Source organism: Mustela lutreola, chromosome 7 (assembly GCF_030435805.1).
Source record: "Mustela lutreola isolate mMusLut2 chromosome 7, mMusLut2.pri, whole genome shotgun sequence".
NCBI classification, from domain to species: Eukaryota; Metazoa; Chordata; class Mammalia; order Carnivora; family Mustelidae; genus Mustela; species Mustela lutreola.
This window is the reverse complement of record NC_081296.1, coordinates 137,486,538-137,508,192: the sequence shown is the minus strand read 5'-3', so window position 1 is coordinate 137,508,192 and position 21,655 is coordinate 137,486,538. Positions and strand designations below refer to the sequence as shown.

Genomic DNA, 21,655 nt, shown 5'->3' with positions numbered 1-21,655 from the left:
TGCAGTGCTGTGCCCGTGCCAGGGGCTTTCCCGCCGACAGATGAGTGCTTGAGGTAAGAAGCAGGGCACAGCACATACCTAGGGACCGCAGAAGATCATTTCCAGGTCATACTTAATTCCAGACCCACCTGAACAAGTGTGAGCCACAGGACTCTGCTTATCCTGGGCCATCTTGCCCCAACAAAGTCAAAGCCAGACTGATCCAAAGTCTTCTTCCCTAGGTATAAGATATATATACATAATTTTAGCCACTGAGTTTATATCCTGCCTTTACAAAAATTCTCTCTTGCCTCCATTCCCTGCACACTATAATAATATTCCTCATGCTGGGGGCCGCCTCCAAAGGAAGGTAGTCAGAATTTCTGCAGGGGTTGTAGAGCTGACACTTTGGAGAACTACTCAGTGGTCAGTCCAAGTGAGTTTTAGGCAGTCAGAATGGGGAGGGAGGGTGGGCTCTGCTTCTCTCGCAGGCCCCAGAGGGAGCCTGAACCCTCCCTCGGAGGCACTCGGAGCAGGACCGTTTGTGGTGGCCATGGTGTCACAGAGAGCTGGCCTTTCTGGCTTTTCTTTGATGACACAGTGAGGGTGTGTGTGTGTTTAGAGAGCACACTGGCAGAGGCTGGGTGCTGCTTTTCTACTTCCCTTTGTTTGCTCCTGGGGCTGCTGAGGGGCCTCTGGCTCTTGGTTTTCCCACTGATGACATCCCTGACGGGCCGCTGTTTTAGCCAAGGGTGCAGTCCTTTTCCTCTTCACCCAAAGGGCTGCCTCCTTGTTGTGCCTTGCAGAAGCTCCCGGAGGAGGAGGAGGAGGAGGAGGAGAGCAACACCAGCAAAGCACCCACCACTGTGTCTGAGGAGCAGCTCTGAGAGGAAAAGGTGGTGGCCACTCAGGGAACCAGACAGCACTCCCCACCTCTTCCATCAGCGCCTACCGCCGGCACATAGGCCTTCGCCGCAGCAGCTTTTGGAGGGAACCGGCTGGCATACTGGGGGCTTGGACGGCAGGGCCTCTGCCATCTGGAACCCACTCAAGAGCTTGCATGGTCTAGCTGGGGAAGATGGCACCTTCCACTGGGTGCCCGCTCCATCCCCGCCCCCTTCGCAGGCTGTGGGAGCTGGTGCCGGAGAGACTGCTGAAGAGCCGTGGTGCCTCGTCTTCCCCCTTCCCCTCCAGCCCACCAGGAGAGGGCCTGCAAAATTATCACGGAAAGAAAGCTTATTCAGGATATTAACTTTTTTTTTTTTTAAGAATCATAAGACCCTTAGGAGCCCAGTTCTAAGGAGAGGCGGCTGCTCCAGAGAGGGGGTAATTTTGGGGTCACCACATTGTGGCTAATGTTCTGTGGGAGAGAAAGCACCAGCAGAAAAACATCAGAACGAACCCATCAGGACTCGGCCTAGCTTCTCCTGCCTTAGGGAGGGTCTGTTTCCAGACCCTCTCCTAAGAGCTGATCAAACCCAACATCAATAAACTTGACAGAAACTTTGCTGCGACCGTGACCGTGCTGTGACCGTGAAGAAGCCTGTCTGGGAGGGTGACCTGCCTCGCAGCCTGAGGCCGCTTGTGAAGGTCCAGCCTTTGGGAACTGTGGTAGCTAGATTTGGGGACAGGATGATTCTTTTCTACAAGATCTCTGCCCAGGGACTTCTTTGTGTGTGTGTGTTGTTGTCACCGCCGATGCCTTGAGAAACTGTCGTCGGCCTTAGTGCTTCCTTTCTCTGAAGGGAGGGGAAATCCCAGCCACCTTCCTGTAATCTTTCCTGAAAACTTTGTTTCATGTCCACCCTGAGAAATCCACAGCTTCGGAGAGAGGAGAGGAAAGGGGCAGAAGGAAAAGGAATTGAGTTGGCTTGAGTTAAGTGCCTTCTGCCTCCGAAGGGGATCGTATTCGCACACCCAAACCCTCTCACTGTCCCCTTCTGGCAATCACATTTTAACAGATGTTGTGAATGTGTGAAACCCCTTTTTTTTTCTTTCTCAAGGGATTCCCTTTAAACCAACCCAGGGTGACCTCCTCGCCTGCCCAGCCTGCTGTCCGGCTCTCCTCATGGGCTGGGGTAGTGTCCCCCGAAAGTAAGACATTTGAATCATTTCTCCTGTGCTGAGCAGCTGTGATCATGTCCATGGTGCTGCTGGGCTGTGGCCACTGCCCAGTCTGGGCATCTGGGGGCAGCCTGGGTTGGCAGGGGGGCTGCTGCCTGAGGGGAGCCGTGTGAGTGTGTGTGTGTGTGTGTGTTTGTGTTTGTGTATACAGGCATTCCAGATGTGTTGTATGTAAGAGAAGTTCACACTTCTGCTGGGGGAGGGTTGGGGGGTAGAAGACAGGTGGAGAGGAAGCACGTCTTGCTTTTTGATAAGGAGAAATGTGTTTACTCTCCAGCTCCTTAAAACTTTTTAACAAAACGTTTACCAGATTGGTCATTCCTTTATTTTAAAAGCGTGATTTGTATTTTCTACTTGTAATGCCAGATGTTTTAAGACAATAAAAGATTCTCCAAGTGGCCTGCCATGTCATTAGACGGGGCAGAGGTGTCTTTGGGTAGCCAAGAGTCCAGCTCATTTGTGGGGCCCGGGCCCATGGGACGGAATGGGAGGGGCCTGGGGTTAGAGAAGCAGTTCCCAGAGCCCACTGCAGAGGTGGATCCTCTGTTCACACAGATGTGACCCTCCCCAAGGCCTACTGTTTCAAGACAAGGCTGGAAGACTGAATGTGTGCCTATGTGGTGCCTTGTATCTCACTGGCCTACACATGACCCTGCCTGCCTTCTGGGCTGTGTACACATGTGGATGGTCCACACACGGGGGTGCTGCTCAGAGCCCACTGTTGTTTCTGGCTCTGCCTCAAAGTGTGGCCGAAGTGTTTGCTGTTGTGACTGCACCATCTGGCCCTGGCCAGAGTCCATGCTTTTGGCCTCTGCTGTTGTGTCACCATTTTTCCTTCTGAACTGTCTGACCTACTGCCACTTCTCCCTTCCCAGGTGGGTGTGCCTTACACTGTGGCTTGGACATGCTGCTCTCAGTTTTCTGTATGTTTCTTTCTTAGTGAATGCACAGCGCCTGTGGCATTCTGGCACCATTATCTGTTAGCAGTTCTCAGCTGGAGAGAGACTCGACGAATTCTACTTTAAATCATCTTGAAAGGGAGCCAAGGCTGGCTGTTAAAGAATGATAATATTCATGATGCATTCTATTCTAAATCATCTCTTCAGATCCTTCGGGTCTTGTCTTGGCTTATCTGGAATTATGTTTCTATGACGTATGCTTAGAGCATCCAAATCCAAACCATGCATGCTTTCATTCACTTTCTAAGGTGAGCTCCATGTGCATCTACACTCACATGCTAACTCCGTAAGATCACTGCTTTTCTTACTACCTCTTGACAATAGTTGGTGGGTCCCTGGGTCCTTGAGCTGTCCTACCAATTAGGGTGTATTTGATCAGCAAAAAGTTGTGATTCTCCTACACTACAGCTCGGAGAGGGGCAGGAGTGCTCCTGGCTTAGGGGAGGTCAAAGTACAAGGACTGATCCAAGCAGAGAATTTTTCTATTTATTACAAAATTTGTTACACAAATAGAGCTGACCAGAAGGTCTAAAAACAGCCCAGACTCTTCCAACCCTGATCCACTTGTAGACACAAGTATACGAGCCATGCTTACTCACAGGGGAGCCCTTCTTAGAAGAACTGCCTGTTCCTCGGATGGTTCAGAGTCTTGGGGCCAGCAGCAGAGAGGAGCCCAACCTCGGGGGGCGACCTCCTGAAGCAGCCCTTAGTGACAGCTGCTCTGGGTGACGCAGCAGCTGTAAGTTTCATAGTTCACGTGTTCCCACCACACAAGTCAGAGGAAGGGATGAAAATAAAGGGAAAAAGCAGAGGCTGGAAAAGGGATCCTGGAAGACTGTAGGTAGGGGAAGGGCACACAGTGGGTTTCTGAGGTGCTGGACATCTCTTGAGCTGGGTGAAGGGACAGAGTATTCAATCATTTAAAAGGATTCTTTCAATTGTATGTACACATTATATTTTCTGTATGAAGGTTGTAGCTTAAAAATTTTTAAGTGTAAGAAAAACCCCAAACCTAAAAGGCTAGGAGTGGTAAGAGGGCTCAGGATGGAGCAGAAAGAAGAGGATGGAGGATGAAGGAAGGGGACGCAAGGTGGAAGACGAAGTCTCAGAGGTGGTTAACGCCGGCCTCAGTTTCTCTTCTTCTGTCTGGATACTGGTTCGACTTCTAGGTACCGGAGGCCAACTAGCATACCCAGGATCGAGAAACCTTAAGTAAGAGAAAAGAAAGGTGGCGGACATCAGCACAGCACTTTCTTATCCTCTTGTATGTCTGCTCTCCCACCCCCGACCCTAGGGTACAGTTCCCATAGGAGGTCTGGGGGGCAGGTGCTTACTTGCCACCATCAGGGGGGCCAAGACGCCAATCGTGGGAGCTGCGGTCCCAAAGACAAACAACTCGGACAGGAAGTGTCCCAGGGCGAGGAGGAAGGTCCAGAGTGTGATGTGGTACAGCCTACAAGGGAGCAGACAGAAATGGGAACTGGAGGCCTGCTTGTTCAGTGCAGGGGACAAGCAACGGTCCGATCCCCCCCGCCCCCAAGTCAATCCAGACTTGGGCCCAAGAAAGACCCATCTGCTCCATTACATCAATTTACCCTCTACGAGAGTAAAACTGAAGGTTTCAAGGGCTAGACTGAGAGGAGAATGGTCCTGGCATCCAGAGTGGGTCTCTAAGTCGTAGCAAGGTGGTGAAGCCAGCCAGAGCAAAGCAGAGTCTGGGTTATGGCACTCCTAGCAGTATAGACAGCTGGGGAGCAATCACGCTTACACATTCTACTTACTCAGACTGGCTTGGCTCTGTAGTCCAAGCCCACCTGGTAGGTGTTGGGCCAGGAGCTAGTCAGTGCTCAGAGGATGGATGTCATAGAATGAAGGGCCTGAGTGCGGCAGGAGGAGTGAGGACCTCTCTGGGGCTTTTAGATGCTCTTGCCATGCGGGCTGTTGTTATTTTGGGTCTTAGCCTGGGAACATGATCAGGTGGAGGACACAGTGATAACCTCATGGGAAGAGAATGTGTTCCTCAGTTTTGACGAAGCGGTGGAGGGGAGATAGGCTATAGGATGACTGACCACTTAGGTTGGGGATATCTTTTTTTTTTTGACAATGATTTTTAAGATTATGAAGTATTTCAAAGGTACAAAAAAGCATTGATGATAGAATACTGTAATTATCCCATTTGCAACCAAAACCCTGCTCCATCCAATCGGGATGTTTTGGCATTTGTGCTCCAGATACTTTTTTCTAAGAAATGAAATCTCACAGGTATCAGTTAAAGCATTCTACGTATCTTTATCCCACCCAGATCCAATTCTCCTGCCTCCCCCTCCCCAGAAGGAATGGGTACGTTAGATTTGAATTTTATCATTCCTGTGCATGTTTTTAGACATTTAGTAAATATGTATATATGGGTGTTGATTTTGAATTTCTGTTTCGGGAGGAAATAGAATCAGAATGTATTATCAGAAGAGCATGAACTAAAGTCCCAGGTTACAAAAGGCTAGAAACAGAAGTCTGCATTTATGGCTATCCTGTGTCAGGACGAGGGAAATGAATGGGATTATTTAATTCTTTCGCCCTCCTAGTCACCCTGCCCTCAGATCTACTAGTCTCATTTTATACATAAAGAGACTAAGAGGCAGAGGTCAACAGCTGATCCCCTGAACAACATGGGTCCACTTATATGTGGATTTAAAAAAAAAAACACATTGTAGTACAGTACAGTAAATGCATTTTCTGTTCCTTATGATGTTCTGAGTAACATTTCCTTTGCTCTAGCATACTTGATTTTAAGGATACAGTACCTAACACATAAAACACACAAAATATGTCTTAATCAACTTTCTTATCAGTAAAGCTTCTGGTGGGTAGTAGGCTGTTAGTAGCTAAGTTTGGGGGGAGTCAAATCTATACAGCGGATTTTCGCTATAATGAAGTTTTACAGCTCCAAAAGGAGTTATTAACAGAATGGAGATAAGAGCCCATTTTCTTGTTTTCATGCCTGGGCCCCAGGCTGTTTCCACTGCTACTTTCACTGGGAACCATACTGCTTCCCAAAATACACGTCAGTGTAGAATGAGTCAAACCATAGTTTCAAGTTTAAAAAAAAAAATTAAAAAAACTTGGAGAGATCACAGAGTTAACAGCCCTGCTTCAAATCCCACTTGAGTCAGTCTTCCTTAGTTCAAATTAATTGGGTCTCTAACATGTAGATCTGCAGACTTGGGAATGAAAATTATTACCTCCCAGGGCTGCTGGGAGACTTAATCAAGGTCACGTAGGTGAAAGCTCCAGGCATCATCAGGGGTGCTCAGTAAATATCATTACCTCCTCTTTCCCCAAATGCTGAGAGCTTAGATATGGCAGAAAAATATTTTGGTGAGAAGTTGACATTTTGGTGGCCTTAGCCAGTGATCTGAGCAAACTTCTCCCTTTTGACTATGGTGAGGATGGTTGGCAAGGAAGTTCAAGCCCCCTCCAGTGGTCAGCACTGGTTATAGCGTGATTCAGACGAGAGGCTATGGTTGTCTGCAAAATGTTTCAGCCTGGCCTGAGTACCCTAGAGTGGCAGAATATAGGAATCCTGGGTTCGCTTTCATCCTCACCTATGAAAGGGATACAAGCATGCAGCAGTTTCCTCGTGGGTTCCTTTTTTCGGGGACTGGGGTTTCTGTTCATTCCTATTTCTTAAGGAGGAATGTGAGAATAAGGTAATATGTGGGTGGCTGTTCTAAAAAGAGTGCACTACTCTCCTTCTTTAGTAGAAGAAAGGCTGATTCTTTAGTGAAGAAGTAGAGGGGTGTGATGCAGGCCACTGGATCATGACATGCCCTGTTGCTACCCACTTCTAAGGAATTTTCAAACTGTAAAGACCTGTGAGGCCTATTATGGTTTCTTTTTTTTTAAGGCCTGGAAAGAATAGAACCATTAACTTTTCATTATCCACTTTCTAGGCTAATGTATGAAAATTAACAGGTCTCCAAGGGGAGGCCCACACTGGGTATGCCTAGCACCTGATTTCCAACGACCGGATGCTAAAACTCTTCCTTCCCTTACATACGTCTTGTTGTGGATGTCGATGGCACAGAGGCAGCGAATCACTGATGACAGCAGTGTCCAGATCCCAAAAGTCCGAGCCTGGAGGCCATTCACTGTAGAGCAGAAAAAACCAAGAGTGTCGAGAGGGGACAGTCAGGGTTCCCTCCAAACTCCTCTTACTTCACTGGTGGCTCATGGGAGGCAGGCTGCTGAGCCTGAACTCCCTTCAGCTGGGCAGAGGGGAGGCTCTGGGGCTGCACATGGTAACGAGAAGGAATGGAAGGAATCCCACAGTGAGAACTGTGCAGCTCCTCTTTGGATGTCTACAGTTGAGCGGGGGCATTCCAAGAGTAAGAACCTAACAGAGAGCCCACTTAGGCCGTATCTCCTGACTGTAGCAGTTTCCACCTCTGTCCTGAAAACCACTCTGGTGCAGGGACGTCCAGCCCGACTGGATCAGGACAGGTCTGGGGGAATGTTGCACACAGTGGGGCATCAGGACAAGATGCCTAGGAGGTCAGTAAACCTTCAAGGCTGATGCAGTAGGGAGTTCAGAAATCCTGCAACATATCTAGATGCTCAATCTGGCCTTGAAGAGACCGAAGTCTTCTCCTGAAGCCAGATCTATATTATTTGAACAAAGCCCACACTGGGCAGGTTTCCTGTGCACTTGGTTCTGGAACAAAGTGCTGCTTCCTTTGTGTTTGCTGAGGCCACCCTACTCTGGGTGGCTTTGTTCTGGTATTGCTGTAGGAAATATCTTGTCCTGAAAGCAGGGATCACAGTCTACCACAGCAGTGGTTCTTAACTCTGGGCATTTATGAGAGTCAACTAAAGAAGTTTTATGAAATTACCAAGACCTGGGTAGCAGAACAATTAAATCATACTCTTTGGAGGTAGGCCCTGGGAGTAAGTATTTTCTAAAAAGACTTTCTTCCTGGGTGACTGTAGAGTTCTTTATCTAATATATTCTGTGTCAGGGGATGCTGTGAAAGCACAGATACTTCCTTTGCTGGTCTATTGAGCAAGAGAAATTTCAAGGGACAAGACTGATAACCGAAGGTCTATTTCTTTTTCTTTTCTTTTTTTTTTTTTAACAGATTTTATTTATTTATTTTTGAGAGAGCGAGTGCATGTACAAGTGGGGGGAGGGGCAGAGGGAGAAGCAGGCTCTGAGCCTGATGTGGGACTCCATCTCAGGTCCCTGGGATCGTGACCTGGGCTGAAGGCAGATGCTTAACTGGCTGAGCCACTCAGGCACCCTGAAAGGTTTATTTTTTATTTTTATTTTTTTTTAAATTTTATTTATTTATTTGTCAGAGAGAGAGTGAGAGCGAGCACAGGCAGAGTGGAAGGCAGAGTCAGAGGGAGAAGCAGGCTCCCCGTGGAGCAAGGAGCCCGATGTGGGACTCGATCCCAGGACGCTGGGATCATGACCTGAGCCGAAGGCAGCTGCTTAACCAACTGAGCCACCCAGGCGTCCCACCCTGAAAGGTTTATTAATGTTTACTTGGGCTTTCAGGATTTTCCATCCTTTGGAAAACCACACAGTGATACCAATTCCTACAACACTGAAGACCTTCAGACGGTAGTAAGGTGAGAAAAAAAATTCCACATGCCAACCAAATATCTAGTGGTTGGCCCTGGAAGGCTACATTCTTGATAAACCAATTTGATAGCTCTACTGATGAAAACGCTGAGGAAAGAGTTCTAACTAGACCCAGAGCCCGAATCTGGGTCTAGTTAGTGAGATACAAAAATAGAGTATTTCACCAACCCTAGGCAGGTAAGGCATCAGGCAAAATTCTGTGGGATGCTCCAGAACGCTGTTCCCATCAGCAGAGTACCCTGAGTGCCTCCTGCTTATGGGGGGGGGGGGGCGCAGTCTCTACTTCTGGGATGGAGACAGACAATTCCTCCCAGCCCTCCATGCTCCCCACCTCCCAACAGTTCTTCAACTTGACTATACACCCTTGAGTGAAACGCATAACCCCTGGGTTTTTCTGTCAACTTTAAACTTAAAGGACTAGACCGGATAATCCCTAAAATCCTGTGGATCTACAAAGAGTTCCTGGACATCAGAAGGCAGCATTTGAGGGGGACACGGTGGAAATGTCCTACCTACTTTCCCAGGTACTTTACTCGGATTGAGCTTTGTTCGAAGGGATCCTTAGCCTACTTTGATCTATTCTGTATGGAGATGTTGCAGAAACATGAGCTAGGTCACAGCCCGAATCTGGGTTAGCTATAAATGCGACACAGAGTTGTCAGCTGCGTGAAATGGTGCTGCAGCTCAAACACCATTATCCCACACATCAGCACAAGGAAGCACAAGCTGAAATGTGAAAATACGCTCAGCAGGGAGGCTCCAGGAACTGGGAAAGGCCACCAGAGGCCTTCTGAGTTCCACTCTGGGAGACCAGCTCAGTGGAATTTCAGATAGCTTCTTGGGGGCTCTTCACAGTTTAAGAAGTCCTTAGGTCAGTAACTCCCCATCTGGAACACAGAATAAACTATATGTGGCACAACCTAGCTTCTGAAGAGGAATGAAATAATATGAACAGGTTTTTTATAGCTTTCCAGTGGGGCACCCCAGTGTCACCAAATAACTCTCTTCTCACTGCCCTTGTAATACTTTTTGTATTGCCTGTAATATGCAAAGGACAGTATAAAATGGATGAAAAGATACTCAGACAAGCTTGGGAGGAAAAAGGGCCAAGTGCTATCCACAAAGGCCATTATTCTAATGGCCACCAAAGGTTAGATTAGCCAGCATCAGAATCACCTGGGAAGTTATGAAAAATTAGGGCCCCACTCGGGGTGAAAGTTTCAGGAGCTAAGTCTAGAGAAGAAAACGGACACCTGTGCTGTGTGTGTGTGTTTGTTTTTGAACGTCCTATAGCTTGCTCTTAGGCACAGCCCAGTCTGGGAACCACAGTTTGGGACCACTCCCACGAAGGATACAGTTCTCCGATTTCTTACCGAGATCCGGCTTGCCTGTGTAGAGCTTTTCATAGAGAAAGGTGTGGTCTCGGAAACTCTGCAGGGTGTTCCCTATGGCTATGATGGACACCATAACCAGCCAGCTTCGTAACACGTTCAAGAAACGGCTCATGACTTCCCTCCAACCCAAGAGGGCTTTTTGCCTTGGGAACAAAGGCAAAAAAACAGGAGACAGCAGTTAGCTTACTCAACCATAAGCTCTCTGGCTTGAGTAGTTAACTTGTGCCCCACTTCCAGAGGCTACACGAAGCTTATCTTGGGAATCACTTCATTAGTTCCTTTCCCAGGCCCTGAACTTACCCACAGTCTGTTATTTTAACGTACCATTCTGATTTCACAGGGTTCGCAAGCTGCCTGGACATTTACCCTAAACCCAAGGATGCTAACCTTTACCTAGAGCGACAGAGGCTAAGTGCAGGGCTTAGAAATGGTAAGCCAACCAAAAATAATAGAGAAAAAAGGGAACAGACAAAGAGGAGGTGTACAGATATGACTATCAGATAATAAAATGGCCTTCTGTTGAAGAGTTATAGAAACCGGTCTTATTTATTTACTCTCACTGCTAGTCGTGAATCAACAGGATACTGCAAAGTATCACATCAAAGTGGCACAGTATTTACTTTTGTCTAAACAACTTCTCCACAGTGTTAGCCTAAATCAGAACCCTTTTCTCTTGTCTGGAATCAATCTTTTAATATCTTTCCTTCTAGCCCAGTTTTTTGTTTTGTTTTGTTTTATGACATTCCCTTGTAATCCAAGTGGCTCACTTAGATCTACCAACAGATACATGCCTGCCTATTGATGACAGACCCTTTGAAGCTTACAAAAGCCACACACATTTGAGTGGTATCTATGGAGTGAGGGCAATATGTACACTCTTGGGTTTTCTCTACTCTGGTTCTCAGGTAATTTGTGCTCTATAAACTAGAACAATATAAAAGTTAAAAGTAAATGAATTGCTGTGACTTGGGAACTAGCATGAAAATTATGTGGAGGAGAACCAACAATGTTGGTGTTGCATTGCAGGAGAAATTAGGATAGCTAACAGGTAGTGGGCGCTTGTATGTGTCACGCACTGTGCAAGCACCTAACATAAAGTATCTCATTTAATCCCTAAACAAGGTGGATAGGCACTATCACTATTTCCATTTGACAGATGAGGGCTGGCACAGAGAAATCAAGTGATTTGCTTGAGGTTACACAGCTAACAACATGGCAGAGCTAAGCTAAGAACCCTGCTCTGCAATACTGCCTCACTGAGAATATTTTGATGTAGTTTCTATTTTTAAGGAAGGCAAGCACACTATACCCACTTCTGTCTTGAAGTTGTATACAAAATACATTTACATTATGTACTTTTTGTTTAATAAAAAAAAAAAAAAAGCTTAGATGAACCCTTGAAGAGCAATGATTTCAATCAACTTGATTTATTTTTCTAAAGATCTTACTTATTCATTTGAGAGGGAGAGGGAGGGGGAGAAACAGGTTCCCCACCGAGCAGAAAGCCCGATGTGGGGCTCAATCCCAGGACTCTGAGATCATGACCTGAGCCAAAGGCAAGGCACTTAACCAACTGAGCCATCCAGGGGCCCCTCAATCAACTTGATTTAAATAAAACTCATGTAGATAAAGAACCCAATAATACAACTACTTCTTCTCATCTTCATTGTAGTGTTGTAATCTGTGTTTTTTGGGTTTTGGGGTTTTTTTTTTTTCTTTTTTTGGTTGTCTTTTGTTTTTCCCAAAGTTTATCTGTTGTCAGGTTGACTTCTTGGGGCTGAAGTGGTGATAAACCATCAGGCTTCCTTTGACACTCTGACAGAAGTTTCAGTATGGTCTTAGGCTACCCAGCTGAAATATATGTGAAAGTCAGCCATGACCTAAGACAAGGTGAAACACTAAAAAGAAAGAACAACCAAAAAAGGGCTCTAGAGGAGGAAGCGAAACCCCTCAGGGAATGGTAGATTGCAACAATGGATGTTATTGAAGTCCAGAGAGAATAGAGTTTTACTGGCGATCAGCAGCGGTCAGGGCATGGGCCAAGACCCCCTGATCCTCCTTATTTTTCCCCATTTCTCAACAGGTGACTCAGGCTTTCTCCTCCCAGGGGCAGAAAAGCCATGTGGATGGCTCCCCTCTTTGAGAGAACTTACACCCATTTCACAAAAGCTCTTAGAAATCCCAACAGATAGCTGATGAGGGCAAAGCCTGAGCACTCTTCCGAACTGCTCTACCAAATCCCTCAACCCCATTTCCCTAAAGCTTCAGGGCCTCCTAAAGTATCTAACATCTGTTCTCAAATTTTGTCCTGGCCTGGCCCTGCAAAGGTGTGGTGTTAAAACTAGTCAGGGGGAGGTTCCCACCGTTCCACAATCATTGTGTAGCTGTACGACTCTGGGTGAGAAATCTGCAAAAAGGAGCTTTAAAAATACCTATCTCAAGGGTTACTGTGGGAATTACATGAGAAAGTGAAAAGGTTCCTTGCTTGTCCTGTGCTAGGCTCTGAGTGGCTGGTCATTCGTTCATTCATTCTTTGGTTCCCCGAACCTACCAAGCCTTCTTCATCTTCATAGTCCCAGCTGCCCCTTGTCAAGGTCTCTCGAAACCCCTTGTTCCCCCCCAGAAAGGTTGCTATCAGCGATCTTCCATCCATCTCACCTCCATTTTTCCAGACTCTCCCTATGCTCTCAATCAGATGCCGCCAAAACGCCTCCCTCCCTCTTCTCCCCAACACTCTCGGTACCTGGTGACCGGACCCCCAGCACAGCAGCAGCAGCACCAGCCGGAGCAGCGGCAGCAGCAGCAATAAGGGCAGCAGCAGCAAAGCCTCGAAGCACATCTAGCGAGGAGTCCACCTGAGCCATTTGTCCTCGCCCCCGCCCACAGGCCGGCTCCAGGATTGGGTTGTTTCCGTCAGCCCTCGCTCTGATTGGCTGCTCCGGTTTTGCTCGAGCAGGAGATGGGGCGTGCACCCCTTTACTGCCAATCAGTGGTTGCCGCTGCCCAAGCTTCACCCCGGTACGGCCGCTCACGCAGCGAACCCTCCTGTTGAGCGTGGCGGAAGGACTCCGGGGCTGGAGTCTACCCTTTAGGAGTGGAGAGAAAGGGAGCGGAAAAAGAACTCTATAGACTTCTCCTGAGAGCAAAGCTCTGCGCCCGCATAGCGCGGCGGTGACGACATTCCTTCGCGCCCGAAGCCGAGCGTTGTCAGCGCGGGGAGGCGGGCGCCTGCGCAGTGGCTCCGAGCGGGCGGTTGCTTGTTGGTTGTTGTAGTAACGGGGGAAGCAGCGGTCGGCGGCGGCCGTGAGCCCGGCTGGGGAAGGAGGAGGGTGGTAGGCGCAGAGCGCGGTCCCCGCCGGCCCTCCCGGAGCCATGGGAAGATGAGACAGGTAAACGCCTGCGCCGGCGCGCTCCCCTACGGGAGGGAGGTGAGCTCCCGAGCCTGGGCGGGCGCCGGCGGCTACACTTCCCTCTCGGAGTCCGGGGCTAGCTGTTGGCTTCCGGGCGCGCTGGGCTGAATCGCAGCGGCACAGTCATCCCTGTCCTTCCCTTGGGGAGCATCTGAGGATCTACCCGGGATTGGGGTGAGCCGGGGGTGGGGCCGAGGGGCTGATCCCTTTAGGGCGAAGACGATTCTTGGGCGGGTGTCCTTAATCTTCTTCCCTCCGTTGTCTCTGCTCTGCTGGCGGCCTGGGACAGGTTTGTCATCTCTTCCTCGCTTGGAGGTTTTGCTTGTTTTGTTTTAATTTAAAGGACTTTCCAACATTTTGGGAAAGATCTAGAAATCCCGTCGGGAGTCCTCGGAAGAACGCATTTGAAGTTACTAGATACTGCCCATTCCGCTGAAGATCTGTAGGGATCGTCATCGGGATCGGCGGCTTTTTGGTCCCGATTACGATCTTACCGTATTTTGAGTGTATAGCAAAATAAGATTTGCAGAGATGGACATCAGATCGTTATCTCTGAGTAACAGGATTATGGTCATTTAAACTTGTTCATTTTCTTTATCTGTAAATTCGATTTCATCCTTAAACACACAACACACTTGTACTTTTTACATATGCAAAAATATTTTAAGTTAGAAGTACCCTAATGTCTATTTGAGATTCAAATCATAGTTTGTGATTTTTAGTAAGGGAGAATAATTTTTGAGAGTGGAAGGACAGTGTTTTTTTTTTTTTTTTTCTCCTTCCCAGCTACTTATCACCTTGATTGAGGAGAATATATTAATCTTTTAGTTTAGTGGTTGAATTTGTTTTAGTGAAATATGAAGGCATTTCAGCTGTGTGCTTGTTCTAGTGTCTAAAGAAATATTTTCAAGGGTAGTAAATCTTGAGTTTTTATTTTTAACCCAAGTCAAGCTTTTCTAGCAAGGAGTCTATGTTTTAGTCAGTAAGCTACCTATCTCAGACTTTCCTAGAAGCTAATTCTTGTTAGGTTTAGTATATAAAAGAAAAATGAGAAGCTCAAACTTAATAACAGCTCTTTAAATACATAGAGGACAGACAGTATGTTTGAAACAATCTTGAGTTTTGTGGCATAAGTGAGGCACTGTGATAGAAGGTAAGCTTCTTACCTAAATGGGCACCATTTAGGTAAACATTCATATTTATTACTTGGAAGATCAATAGCAATAATCAATAAATAGAAAATGCCATTGTGTTTCAAATCATTTGGCTTTCTTGCAGGAATCAGTGCCACCTAAATTGTTTGATCCGGTGAATCTGCAAGAAAAGGTCTCTGAGGCCCCCATCTGCTGACTGCATGACAAACCCTAAAGGAAATGCCAATCGTGATGGCCCGGGACCTGGAGGAAACAGCATCATCCTCAGAGGATGAGGAGGTGGTAAGCCAAGAGTAAGTAAGAGCAAGCCTGCGTCTAAAGCCTTTGCCTTTGGGTAGAAAATAATTCTCTTTTAGTTATACCTTCTTTCACGCGGTCTCCTTCCTTTGGTGTAGTCAGACTCTGGTTTTAGTTTCTATCCTCAGTCTAATCCAGGATTTTATGAGTTGGTCACCCTTAGCTATCTGAAATGAGAGAAGGCTCTATTTCTGGGCTCATGAATGAACATTGGCCCCAGGTACTACTCTTTGTGAACTCTCGATTAGAGCTCCTAACGGGGGAGGTTTTAAATTTGTAGATATGGAAGCAAAGGAGGTCTCCAGACCCTGTGAGGTAGGTTACGTTATTTTCTCAAAAACCTGTACAATGATAGAATGATAGTCTATAGAGAGGTCAAGTAACTTACCAGAGTAACTGTGGGACAGTACATTAGAATTCTGTAACCTCTGCTGTGCCATTGAACCACATTGCTTTCCCGAGTTATTAGGAAAGAGTCAGGTTTCTTGATTGCTGGATTCTTGTAACAATAAAAATGAATGATGGGAGAAAGTGTAGCTTATCATTTAGCATAGATGATGGTGAGGGCCTTAACTGATGTGTCTCATTTAATCTGAAGATGTAATTATTGCCACTTCAGTAAGCTCAGCCTTAAAGATCAAAGAACTTTTTCAAGGATGCAGAGTGTGTGATGAATTGAGAATCAGACCCAGTTTTCGTGGATTTTGAGGCACTTTACTCTTTTGCCTCCGTTAGCATTATTCCTTGACACAGAGGAAAAAGAGAGTCTGACTTAAATTTAAGATTAGTTTTTCAGTTTCTCTGTGAGTCCTCTTGGATATGTGTGTTTTATGTAACTTGAAAAGTCGGGGTAATATCTCTCAGGCTGTTTTATAGGGGTATGGTTAGGATCAAATAGAATGATATGTATGAAATGACTTTTTAAATGAAGATGTGCCATACAGTTGTTAAGGGATTATTCCTACTGGCTTTAATTTTGAATTTAAAGTGCATTTCTTTCTATAAAGTAGAAGATAACATTTAATGTAACTAGAAGAATTGGGGAGGGTATATGCTATGGTGAGTGCTGTGAAGTGTGTAAACCTGGCGATTCACAGACCTGTACCTCTGGGGATAAAAATATATTATATGTTTATAAAAAATAAAAAATTAAATAAAAAAAATAATGTAACTAGCAGAAATTATTGAAGCATTCATAAAGCTTTAGGAAAGGTTTCTCATCACTGTAAGGTCATAGAAAATAAAAGAGATTTAGCATTATATTTGGGTCATTCTTATTCAGGATAATTAAATAGATGATTCCCTCTGGTCACTTTATCTTGTGACTTTTTGCTTTCTGTGTGCTGCGTCTTACCTATTTCACAAAATTTTTAACTTCTACAAGCATCAGTCTAATTTCAAGATCATTCTTTTACTTCATGGTGTTTTGGTAAGTTAAAAATAGTCAAATATTGACAATTCCGGACGACAATTTCAGATTTTCAACCTAATATTGCAGTGGGTACTCGGTAAATAGTTGCCAACTGAGTGACCCACCGACCCAATGAATAAATGGAGACTTTCTGCTTTAGATCATCCTAGAGCAGGGGTTCTTAAGGTTTTTGGTGTCATGTGTTCCTTATCAGAATAGTATTTTTAGATGCTTAAAGTAAAATACACATCACTGCGAGTAGTACCAATTACCTTGAAATACAGTTATTAAAATTAAAAACAAACTTCAAACTTGTGATATTGTAATATGTGCTCTTTGCTTTAAACAAGATTACCCATTTAAAACCTGGGAAAGTTAGATTTTATTTTGTAAAGACAGCAGCCTGAAGATTGTTTTACTCAGTTTGCATAAGCTCATCATCCTGTGGGTAGTTGGGGTAGTCTTTTTTTTTTTTCCCCCCCGATTTATCTATCCATTTTAGAATTGGGGGGAGAGAGTCTCAAGCAGTTTCTGTGTTGAGTGCAGAGTCTGACTCAGGGCTTGAGCTCACCATCCTGAGACCGTGACTTAAACTGAAACCAGGAGTGGGATGCTCAACCACCTGTGCCACCCAGGTGCCCCGACCCTGTGGGGGTAGTCTTTGATTAGCAGTTGTAAGTGGGGAATATTGGGAAGCATCAAAGGTGTCTGGATCACCACTGTGATGTGTCACCATTTCGCAGCTGAATGATTGCTTGGGAGGAGAGCTGCCAAATTGTTGTCCAGCTTCATCATGCCAGGTGAGGAAGATCGTGACCACAGGTGATCCGGTGGCAAGTGTAGTAACTACCATAACTTAGAGGTAGTGGTAAATGTAAATGATATTGTGAGACATCTGCAACAGCTGTAATATGGTATAAAAAAATGTATAATTTCAGACAGACTCAAAGACACAAATAATGCTTTGTTGCCTATATTCATAATTGAGAAATGGCTGAATTTCTAGTACAAGTAAGTGAACCTACAGGTGTAATTCCCTACCCCAATCCAAATTCATGGATTTTTTTTTTGCTCTTCCTTTCAGACTCCTGGTGACTTTTGACAGTTAACATTCCATTGGCTCATGTCTTGTCTATCAGACACTTACTATATACATTAGGAATCTTAAGTTAATCTGATTTACACTTGGGGTAATATGCTTACATTTTTAAAGTTTCAGAAATTTAAAGTCCTTAAATCATCCAAGGGTGCTGATGTGATCCAAAGATGTCTATCCGTGGGCATCTGCTAGATCTCCTCAGATCCCAAGGCTGTGTTAAAGTGTTAATGGACTTTAGGGCTGGGATCTGTCCAGGAAATCCTTGTTTTGCACATTATTTCAAATACTAAATTTAAAGGGGCCCCTTTTCTATATTTAGCTAGTGGATCCCAAATACAAATTTATATATAGATGTGGAAGGATGTAATATAAGGTTTCTTCAGGTACTAAAAAAATAATTTCAATTCCTATTATAAAAGCCAGCTTTAATAGCAGTTCATAAACATATACATGGGGGATAAAAATATCTTCAACAAATATACAAAGTATGTTTGTATACAAAGTATACAGTGAGCACTACAGGAGTTCAGAGACAGAAGGCATCATCACTGTGGGCTGGAGGAGCTGGGGGAAGGCCCCACATGGGTAGTGAGATGTCTTGGGCATAAATTTGGGATCAAATGGACGGAAGCAGGGAAGCATTTCCAGTGAGGGCATTGGTATGAATTAGGCCTCGAAGCTTCAAGTAATGTAGGCTAGGTCCCAGGAGTGAATAATATATATGCCTCATGAAATTCCTTCTTAAGAACCAAAATGTTAAGCATTCAATAAAGTGAACCTTACAACTGTTCTACTTTGGTAATTAAGCATCCAAGTTTTGTGTTCATTCATGCGTATACGAGCATATTTTCTTAATATATACCAGTTTCTGGTGTGAATGAAAATTGGAAGTCCCAATTTTCAGTTTCCTCACCATTTTGAATCTTTTGCCTTTAGCACCACCTGGTGGGAGCATGCTTTTAAGGATAACAGCATCTGCCCAGAGTGTTTTGGTTGACTGTACTGAATTCATAATGTGTCTACCACATCTTTTATCTTTTCATAGGTTGCAAGTGGAAGGATTTCTCTGACAGGGATTTGGCTTTCCGCAAATAGCATAGCTGGGGCCTTGGCTCCTCTCAGCCGTATATCTGTTTATTGTGTTCCTGACCCTTGTCAGGCGTTTTAACTTGAAGCAGTAATCCATTATTTGTAAATGGGAGGGCACAGTGGTGCCAGTTTGTAGCTAATGCTAGAGTGACAGGAACTTTGGATAATTTCCAGAATTTCTGTCCAAGACTTTTCAGTTTAGGCTGCCTATTTTTTCTCTATCCTCTGACTTAGAAATAGAGCGGAAAAATTATAGTTGGAAGAGATCCTAGGAATCATCTGGCCCCCTGCCCACATTTTACAGGTGTTTAAGATTAAAAAGCAAGCAAACCATGAAAAAAAAAATCCTTCTTGCTAAAAAAGTGCCCGTGATAAATACCTTTTTTCACAAATGGGTGCTATTACCCAAGTCAAGAAGCAGGAACAGAGAAAACAGGAAGTGAACTAGGTATGGTGTTCTTTGCTTTTCCTCACTAAAACACTTTGGCAGCTCATTCCAAGTCTCAAGGCTGCCTCACTTCTCAGACTGGTAGCCTGGCAGCCTGTGCATTCAAAACGGGGATCTTTTTAAATTTGGGTTGGGAAGGTCTGACTTGACCCTGAGATTTGTAGTATGACCTTTTTTAAAGGATGTGGTCATATGAGTGTTTGAGAGCAGCCCAAATTTTGGCTAAATGGATCTTATTCTGCTTAAGGAACTGATTAGTTTAGGTTCCCAAAAGGGTGGGTTTTGAGGTGTTGTGTATATAAAACATCACTGAAATGTGATCAGGGAGATGGGAGGGTGTTAGAGCGCGGTCAGGCACTTGGGTTCAGATATCTGTTCCCTTACTTATCCAGCTCTCTGATCTTGAGCAAATCACTTATCCTCCCCGAGACACCTTTTTTTTCAGTTTATAGTGCGGACAAGCGGATTAAGTGAGACAACATGTGAAAGCTCTTACTTTAATTCCTGGCACACAGTAGGGGCTCAGGTCATTTCTTTCCCTTCTGGCTCCCTAGCACTAAGGAGGTTGAAGATTTTCCCAGTCTGTGAGTAAATACCTATCTGTCTAAGATTGATTAAACAGATTTCCTGAGGCTACAGTAGGAGCATAAAGTCGGAGGTCCTTTTCTGGAGAGTATTTTCTGGAAAAATATTGTTCCATTTAGTATAGGCTTGCTTTAAAATACTGTGGTTTTAATTGGAGCGCTTGTATTAATTTTGGGTTTCTAGCTCAGAATCATAGGATGGGTTATCAAATTGTCTTAAAAAGGGACTATAGGGCATAAAAAGGTATATAAATTATTTGTGGATGCTATATATTAGAATTCTTTATATATGCTAGGGATTAAAATAAAAATTGTCCTAAGTAATAAAAGGAATTTAAAAATTTCATTTTAAAGATTTTTTTTCCCATGGTCCCCCATAAAGGGAATTTATTAACTTGTATTTAGGAAAGACTTGATTCTGTAATGCCACATTTGCCTCTCAGGATCTCATTTTTCTCATTCTTCCAGTGGGATTCTCACTGACTTCCTCCTTTACCTGTAGCTCCAGGCTTTCCTCTCAGGGTCATAAAATGACAATTGCACTTAATTCCTTCTCTTATACCATCCAGGGGAAGAGGCCATCTCTTCTGTAGCTGCTATAGAAGAGAAAGAAAAGATCTCTTTCTCAGAGGGTCTCACTGTGTACCTTCTGGCACTCACTGGCTGCATTTGGTTTATGTGCTCATTCTGGATCCACTAACTAGAACTGAGGGGTAGAAGGCCCTGATCGGCTGAGGCCAATTGAAGGCCATCCCCAGAGCAAGGATGGAGTTAATCATAACTAGACCCCATGGCTAAGAATGGGAGCTAAATGGTTTCCCATAGGACATTTGGGATTCTTGTTCCAAGAGGAGGGAAAGTTGTTAAGCAGCAAACCACGGTGATCTGCTTCAGTCATTAATTCAGATTTTGAGCTGTCACTTAATAAATAAAAGCCTTTCGTTACGGCTGTAGGGATCATCCGTGTATCATGTGGACCGGAGGCTGCAGGAGAATTCCAGTTTTGGTGTTCCACGCTGAGGCTATTCTGACAAAGGACAACAATATTCGAGTAATTGGAGGTAGGTATGGCCTCCCCAACGGCGGGCAGGGCTGGGTATGGCCTGGTAACCTCATCTTACAGAAGTTGGTATCATAGGTAAATAGGAAAAGGGCCTAGGTCATGAGAAAAAAACCAAATCTCATGATTTTTTTAAATATACTTCGGGGTTATTTGGAATTTCTTAAATTTTCTGCATCTGAAATTGCTTTCCTTTGAACTTTTTCTTCAGAATTATGTGCATGTGTTACTGTTATTTTTTGTCGTAACAGACACAAAACAAAATGTGCCCTTTTAAACATTTTAGAATGTACACTTCACTGGCATTTAGTACAGTCTCCATGCTGTACAACCCACACCACTGTCTAGTCCAGAACATTTTCATCATCCTAAGTCAACCCCATTTCCATTAAGCAGTCACTCCCTATGGTTCCTTACCCCAGCTCGTGGTATACTGCTCATCTCCTTTCTGTCTCTTTTGATTTGCCTATTCTGAATATTTCTTACAAATGTACTCCTACAATATGTAGTCTTTTGTGTCTGGCTTTTTTAACTTAACAGAATGTTTTCAAGGTTCATCTGTGTTGTAGCATATATTAGTACCTCGTTACTCTCATGGAGGACCATGTTTTGTTCATCCATTCTTCAGTTGATCGATCGGTTGGTGGTTGTTTCCACCTTTTGGCTATTGTGAATAGTGCTGCTCTGAAGATGCACGTATGTGTTTTTGTTTGAGCACCTGTTTTCAATTCTTTTGGGTCTATGCCTAGGAATGGAATTGCTAGGTCTTATGGTAATTCATGTTTAACTTATTAAAGGGCTGCCAAAGGATATTCTGTAGTGATTACACAATCCTACATTCCCACCAGTGTTGTAGGAGAGTTCCATTTTCTCCACATCCTCACTGACATTTCTTATTTTTTGTTTTTTAGATTATAGCTTGACTAGTGGGTGTGAAATGGTATCTTACTGTGGTTTTGATGTTCATTTCCCTGATGACTAATGACACTGAGCATCTTTTCAT

General features: G+C 44.7%; 3 protein-coding genes across 24 annotated transcripts in view; 2 read left to right on the top strand and 1 right to left on the bottom strand.

Annotated features, from left to right (window-relative positions):
- FLVCR2 (FLVCR choline and putative heme transporter 2) overlaps window positions 1-2,501 on the top strand; it is a 53,133-nt gene extending 50,632 nt beyond the window's left edge. Inside the window, exon 10 of the mRNA XM_059182766.1 lies at window positions 786-2,501. Within this exon, the coding sequence (XP_059038749.1) occupies window positions 786-866 (81 nt within the window). The 3' untranslated portion in view covers window positions 867-2,501. The remainder of the gene's footprint in view (window positions 1-785) is intronic.
- Window positions 2,502-3,526: 1,025 nt separating this feature from the next.
- On the bottom strand, window positions 3,527-13,097 carry ERG28 (ergosterol biosynthesis 28 homolog). Of its 2 annotated transcripts, none has more exons than XM_059182769.1 (5): window positions 12,844-13,097; window positions 10,080-10,243; window positions 7,116-7,210; window positions 4,397-4,515; window positions 3,527-4,269 (listed from the first exon to the last, which is right to left on the bottom strand). In XM_059182769.1, exons 2-5 carry the CDS (start codon window positions 10,210-10,212, stop codon window positions 4,083-4,085), a joined length of 534 nt encoding a protein of 177 aa, XP_059038752.1. In that variant the 5' UTR covers window positions 10,213-10,243; window positions 12,844-13,097; the 3' UTR covers window positions 3,527-4,082. The 2 variants fall into 2 exon arrangements, with proteins under 2 accessions (XP_059038752.1, XP_059038753.1); XM_059182770.1 differs by having other exon boundaries at window positions 7,120-7,210.
- Window positions 13,098-13,158: 61 nt separating this feature from the next.
- The window catches only part of TTLL5 (tubulin tyrosine ligase like 5), a 282,938-nt gene continuing 274,441 nt past the window's right edge, over window positions 13,159-21,655 (top strand). For 19 of the 21 annotated variants that reach the window (XR_009355825.1, XR_009355827.1, XR_009355826.1 and 16 more), the window contains exons 1-3: window positions 13,159-13,489; window positions 14,789-14,957; window positions 20,547-20,653. Coding sequence is in view for 18 of the 21 variants with exons in the window: in XM_059182754.1 (XP_059038737.1) it covers window positions 14,884-14,957; window positions 20,547-20,653 (181 nt within the window). In the remaining 3 variants the exon portion in view is untranslated. The remainder of the gene's footprint in view (window positions 13,490-14,788; window positions 14,958-20,546; window positions 20,654-21,655) is intronic. The other 2 variants (XM_059182764.1, XM_059182763.1) reach the window with 1 other exon arrangement.

What these genes read in the sequence shown, in the direction of transcription:
- ERG28 (XM_059182769.1), bottom strand. Translation starts at nt 10,212, where the DNA reads ATGAGCCGTTTCTTGAACGTGTTACGAAGCTGGCTGGTTATGGTGTCC. An exon ending in ACATCCACAACAAGACGTAT is followed by an intron (nt 4,516 to 7,115) that starts GTAAGGGAAGGA and finishes GCTCCCTTGTAG; the next exon opens with GCTGTACCACATCACACTCT. An exon ending in GGCCCCCCTGATGGTGGCAA is followed by an intron (nt 4,270 to 4,396) that starts GTAAGCACCTGC and finishes CTCTTACTTAAG; the next exon opens with GTTTCTCGATCCTGGGTATG.